General features: G+C 34.6%; 1 protein-coding gene across 1 annotated transcript; it reads left to right on the top strand.

Annotated features, from left to right (window-relative positions):
* Positions 1–4,308: 4,308 nt before the first annotated feature.
* Positions 4,309–6,453, top strand: LOC111458143 (cytochrome P450 71B34-like). The gene is made up of 2 exons (XM_023100622.1): positions 4,309–5,475; positions 5,774–6,453. The coding sequence occupies exons 1-2, from the start codon at positions 4,546–4,548 to the stop codon at positions 6,383–6,385; spliced, it is 1,542 nt and encodes a 513-aa protein (XP_022956390.1). The 5' UTR covers positions 4,309–4,545; the 3' UTR covers positions 6,386–6,453.
* The last annotated feature ends 483 nt before the right edge of the window (positions 6,454–6,936 follow it).

Here is a 6,936-nt window from a genome sequence, read left to right as displayed (position 1 = left end):
CACAAAAAAAAAAAAAAAAAACTTAGCTTTGCCGGGTAGGTTTCCATCTCTTTGATAGGAATTTGAGGACGTGTTCCAAGATGAAATACCTAAAGGACTGCTTCCCATTAGAGGTATTGAACATAAAATAAACTTCATTCTGGGGCAGTCATTCCTAATAAGCCAGCTTATAGAGTCAACCAAACTGAGAGTAAAGAAATTCAGAGGCAAGTAGAGGAGCTCATGGAGAAGAGTTATATACGAGAAAGTTGGAGTTCATGTTCTGTACCAGTCTTATTGGTGTCAAAGAAAGATGGAACGTGGCTTATGTGCGTGGATTGTAGAGCCATCAACAAAATTATTGTAAAGTATCAACATTCTATTCATAGGCTAGACGATATGCTTGATGAATTGCATGGTTCATGTCTATTTACAAAGATTGATTTGAAATCTGAATATTTTCAAATTAGAATGTAGGTAGGAGATGAAAGGAAGACTATAACAGCTCAAAAATAAATAAATAAATAAATAAAAATTATTATTAAAAAAATTAATAAATAAGTAAATAAAAATACTTATTCCCTCGTCTCTCCACTAACTAACTGTAGTCACTTTCTCCACTAATCTCTACTTTCTCCAATAATCTCTCCTCAACCCACGTGACTGTCCGGCAAAAATAAAACAGAAATGAAAAATGTCAGATTTGAGAAAACAGAAATGACTGCATAATAGTAGATGAGTTTGCAGGGGTCAAGATTTACATGGGAGAGAGATTTGAGATTTATAAGTTATATCTCAAATCTCCTCTCCTTTATCCAATTATTTATTTTTATTTAACAAATTACCTTGTCAGAAAATCGTCAGGATCGGAAATTGGCCAAAATAATTGCTAATATTGAAAAGGTAACAAACAAAAATAAACAGATTTAACTAATTTTTCTCTCCAACAAAAACAAACAAAAAAAAAAAAAGTTAAGTAGTTTTTCTTTTATTTTATTTAATGATATTAAAAGTCATCCTCAAACACAAGGAATTAAAAAGAAGGGAAATACAGTGAGAGACACCGGAAGATTGTGAATATAATTGAAATTATCTGGAAAATGTTTAAGAGTATTAAACACTGTGAGAAAATAGAATATCTCGAAAATTTTAATGAGTATTAAATGGTTTGTATGAAAATAATACTATAACAAACATATATAAATATTTCAAGACCTAACTCAGGCAAAGACTCTAACGTTCGCATGGAGTATAACACATGAACCAATATAAACTAGATAAACAATTTTGTAGAAATTCAAACTCGAAACTGATGTCATGGGCTCACATAGGTTGACTTGGAGTTCAATGGACTTTCATTAAGGATAACGACGGAATCGAACTTTCATTAAGGATATATTCGTGACAACGACTTAAGCTAGCCAGGCAAGTGATCTTCCTATCGGCATGGTTATATTTTGATGTTGACACGTGCCCTGTAGTTCTGCACGTGTCATATATATTGATATGTGTGGATTGTCTGTGGATCGATATGCTTCCTATATGTTATGTTATGTTATAATATGTGGATTGTAGGATAATAATTATGGTACGATGTGCTCAAGGATATGTTTGAGATAGGATAGGAGAAGGATGCACAAAATGAAATGTAACGATAGGAGTAAGATACGTTCATGAAACATTAAGGTTAGGTTATGTATTGGAGTGCTACGGATAGGAGAGATTGATGAAAGAATACGGTTAGGTTATGGGTAGAAAGGGATAGGTTTGTGATAGATTAATAGAACGATAGCGTTAGAATACGTTATTGTGAAGATATGACTAAGGTACGTTATGTAATGATATGTCTGTGATAGGTATAAGAACGTTAAGACTATGGTAAGTTAGAGAACGATATGACTATGAAGTGTTTACGTTATGACTTGTTTATGATATGATACATTGTATGCTAGATTATTGTGCTTAAGTACGTCGTTATGTGAACGTGAATGTATGCTATGTATGCTTTTAGTTTGATGTGATGTGTAATGCATGTAACGATATGAGGTCCTTGAATGATTATGGCATGTTTGTATGAAATATGTGAATGTGAACAACATGAATTATATGACATGAAACACGGTAAACTGTCTGGAACCATAACCCCGATAGAAATGTGTATGAAATGTGAAATGAAAATGAGAATGACATGAAGCCTAGAACGTGACAGGGGGTTATGGTCATTAAAGATAAATGTAGAAATAGAGGGACCTCATGCATTATGTGTGTTCATGCATCTTTGGGGATACCCCCATCCCATCATGAGGGTACGGACGCGTACATCTAATGACAGGACAACGATCGTTATGCATTGCATAGCGCTGCCGCGACGGTTCTAGTTTTAACGAGTAACGACATAAGGGGCTCCCAGAGTATGCCCACCGGCTAAGTACTGTGGCCCAGCGGTGTGCGAACTAGTTGGTGAGCCCATACTCGCACGTATGGGCTGTGTGTAGAGTATATGGTACACGTCCACGATTACCCATTAGGATTGCACCGTAGGAAAAACGAAACGAAAGATAGGTCCCATCATTTCATTGCATGTGATTGTTGCATTTAACCCCAATAGTGGGGTCACTTACTGAGTATTTCTTTAAATACTCAAGCCGTGTGCTACTACATTTTTCAGGTTAAGGCAAGGCATTCCTGTACGGCTGACGACGGCATCGCAACTAGAGATCATGACACATGCATAGGATAGTGGTATTTATTTTCTTAGACTTAGGATAGAATAGGATGTTTTAAACTTAAACGCTTATTTATTTTATTTCGGGTCTTTTGTTGTGTCGTTTTAAAGATGTTTTCGAAACACGTAAGTCCATGTCTGTGTTTCAAGTTAAAGGTTATGTTTTATGGAATTTAAATGAAGTCTTCCGCATTCAATGTTTATGGTACGTATACAGTAGCGACCTTAAATTAAGTAGAAAATTTTGGGTCGTTACAAAAACAGCTTTCAAAACGAAGTTTGGATTGTATGAATGACTTGTTATGTCTTTTGGGTTATTTAATGCTTCTAGTATATTTATGTGCTTAATGAATCACGTTTTTAGAGAATATTTGGGAAGCATATTGTTGTGTATTTTGATAATATTTTAATTTATTGGAAGACCTTGCATGAGCATGTGGAGCATGTTAAGTCAATTGTGATTATACTTTAAAAAAAAAAAAAAAACAGAAACTTGATGCTAATTTTAATAAGTGTAGTATTTGCATAAAAAAAAAAGTTAACTTTTTTGGCTTCATAGTTGGTAAAAATTGAGCGGAAATAGATGAAGAGAATGTTAAAGCAATTAGGGATGGACCAATACAACGAAAATGCAAGTGAAGTTTGGAGTTTTAATAGGTTAGCTAGCTTCGATAGGAAATTTATAAAAGTTTTTTTTTTTTGGTATCATAACTGCACCATTAAATGAATTAATCAATGCACCATTGCTTGTTTTACTCAACTTTATAAAACTTTTGAAATTGAGTGTAATGCAAGTGGTTTGGACGGAGTGCTTTTTGAGATAGAAAACCCTTGATGTGTTTTAGTGAAAAAATAAATGGGACTGCAATGAACTATCCTATCTATGATAAAGAATTGTTTGCTTTAGTTCGCACATTGCAATGTTACTTATGGCCTACAGAATTTGTGATCCACTTTGATCAGAAAAGCTTGAAGCATCTCAAGAGTCGAAGCAAACCGAACCAACCTTATCTTATCCCACTTTTTGGATGTGGATCATGACCTTACCACTTGGTCTCTAGAAAGTCTCATAAACAACAAAGAGGCTACTTTATATATAAAAGGTCTATATCAATAAAAGTATGGAAGATATTAAAAAGAAAAATTATTGCGTCTATGTGGTGGAAAGTAGCTCAATCACCCTACATACAAATATTAACCATTACAAAGAGAGTTTTTTGAATTCATTTAAAATTTTAAAAATTATCTGTTCCATTATATATAAATTTGAATTATACCTCTAACATTAAACTTTAAATTTTGTGTCGAGTAAATTGATGAATTTTAAAAAATGTCAATTGATTAACCACTTATAAAAAATTCAAAGATTCATTACATACAACATTAAAAGTTCAAAGATGGAATGAAATGAAAAAAAAAAGTCAGATACCTTTTAAGTAGATTGGAAAGTTGGATAAATCAAACCATCACTGAACTTATAATTTAACATTATTCTAAAATTTATAAATCTCAATTGTTTCATAACAGAAATTAGGTAACACATCCCAAAATATACCAAGCATTCAAAGATGGACAGCAATTAAAAACTTATAACTCATTTGAAAAGGCCATTTTTGGCCGTTCGTCTTGTCACTGGGAAGATACTCGCATCAATAATACGAAAGGATATGTCAAAAATATATGAACGTGGATGAACACTTTTGTAAATACACAAAATTTGAACTTTTTTTTTTTGAGAACTTGTAGATCTCGCAATTGAACTCTTTATAAACCTTACCCTCTTGGTGTTCTTCCACATTCTGCCCTTTCTCTATCTTTATCTCTCTGAGTAGAGCTTGGAAATGCTTAGCGTTGATAGAATTATGCCTAGTAATGATCTTATCATCTGGGTTCCTCTGCTTTTCCTCTGTTCTTCTCTATTGCTTCTTAAAACCATAAGAAAACACTTAAAACCCAACAATAAGCTTCTTCCTCCAGGCCCTCCAAAGCTTCCTTTGCTGGGCCATCTGCACCTCATTGGCTCCCTCCCCCATCGCTCTCTCTCTCAGCTTTCAAAAAAATATGGCCCCGTCATGCTCCTTCAACTGGGCTCTGTCCCAACCGTCGTAATCTCCTCTGCCGCCGCTGCAAGAGAGTTGTTCAAATTTCACGACCTTGCTTCTTGCAGCCGACCTCCCTTACACGCCAACGGACGACTTTCGTACAACTATCTTGACATGAGTCTCGCTCCATACGGTGAACACTGGAGGAACGTCCGAAAGATTTGTATGCTTGAGCTCTTCAGTGCTCAGCGGGTTCAATCTTTTCAGGAAATTAGAGAAGAGGAAGTGGGGCGCCTTCTAAACTCCATCTCTCAATCCTCTTCTTCTTCAGCTCCAATTGATCTGAGTGACAAATCTTATTCTCTCACCGCAAATATAATAACAAGAGTTGCTTTCGGAAGCATCTTCAGCGGAGGAAAATTAGATGATGAACACTTTCAACATGTTATGCATAGTGCATTAGCAGCAATTGGAAGCTTCTCGATGACCGATTTCATTCCTACATTCGGTTGGATTATTGATCGGTTGAATGGTGTTCATGGGAGGCTGGAGAAGAGCTTTGCTGAAATGGATGCCTTTTTTCAACATGTAGTCGAGGATCGTATCAACTTCAAGAAGAGTTCTAAGAAGGAAGAAAACATTGTTGATGTTTTGCTTAGAATGGAAAAGGAAAGCTCTGAATCTGATGCATTAAAAGTCACCAAAGATTGCGTTAAAGCACTCATCATGGTAAAACATTACGGTATTCATTATTGCCGACTTTATATATTATTGGATTTATTAAAGTTATTTTATATTCAAAAGTAGAAACTATCTATTTTTAAAATATATATTATATATGTAAAAAGAATTTCGAAAAATTCGATCTCAACCAAAATAAATGAGAAGGGTCGTACCCTATAGACATCTCTCTACCTAAACTTCTTTCCAAGATAGTTGACCCATAAATGAATAATGATATAACCCTGTGGTCATTTCTTTATCATTATGTTTTATTTTCTTTTTCTTTGGATGTATGGGTTTCTAGGATATTTTTCTAGCCGGGGTAGAATCTGGAGCAGGCACTATTGTTTGGGCCATGTCAGAGCTAATTAGGAACCCAAGGGTGATGAAGAAGCTCCAAAACGAGATCAGAAGTTGCATAAAAAAAGATTCAGTGAAAGAGACGGATTTGGAAAAGCTTGAGTATCTAAAAATGGTAGTTAAAGAGGTTCTGAGGTTGCATCCACCAGCCCCTCTTCTACTTCCAAGAGAAACCATTTCCCCGTTTAAGCTCAACGGTTACGATATCGACCCCAAGACTCATCTTCACATTAATGTGTGGGCCATTGGACGAGACCCACAATCTTGGACTGACCCAGAAGAGTTCTTTCCAGAGAGGTTTATAGGAAGCAATATCGATTACAAAGGACAACACTTTGAGTTCTTACCATTCGGAGGCGGCCGAAGAATATGTCCTGGGATGAACATGGGTACCCTTATGATGGAGTTGGCACTGGCTAACTTGTTGTTTTGCTTTGATTGGAAACTCCCTGATGGAATGAAGGAAGAAGATGTAGATATGGAAGAGGATGGTGGTCTCACGGTTACCAAAAAATCACTCCTTAAACTTATTCCAGTCCTTTGGACTAATTTTTAATTTATAATTTATGGTTATCCAAATAGAATTAAGCTAATCAAATAAAAAATAGTTAATTAGTCTATTTTTATTCATATTTCTTATCAATAAATTAAAATATATAAAGCGCCAAAATGTTAGAAAAAGAATATTTAGAAGGGACAACTTAATACAAGATCAGATCAAAACTGCAGCTTTGTTACTATTTTACTCAACCAAGTTACAATGTCACATTACATTATAACTAAAATCCAAAAATTTTGGAAATCGACTTTTACAGCATCAAACTCAAGAGCTTTCTCTCTCCATTTTTCAACTCATATACTTTAAAGACCTCTATATATATATATAGTGGAACAAACATTTCAAATTCACTGTCATTTAAGACTTAAGTTTATCCATAATAGAGTTAGAAGAGCTAATATAAATGATATCATCAACATAATAATGATAATAGCACTTATACCTTCCTCTTCTCATGTATTTTATTCTTGAAAATACTCATCAATCTCAAGGAACCTGCTTTATTCCGTACAATGACTTTCTCAGCTTATATACCTTTGTTTATTTAC

This window comes from Cucurbita moschata, unplaced genomic scaffold (assembly GCF_002738365.1).
Source record: "Cucurbita moschata cultivar Rifu unplaced genomic scaffold, Cmos_1.0 Cmo_Scf00021, whole genome shotgun sequence".
Lineage (NCBI taxonomy): Eukaryota > Viridiplantae > Streptophyta > Magnoliopsida > Cucurbitales > Cucurbitaceae > Cucurbita > Cucurbita moschata.
This window is presented reverse-complemented; position numbering and strand designations above follow the sequence as displayed.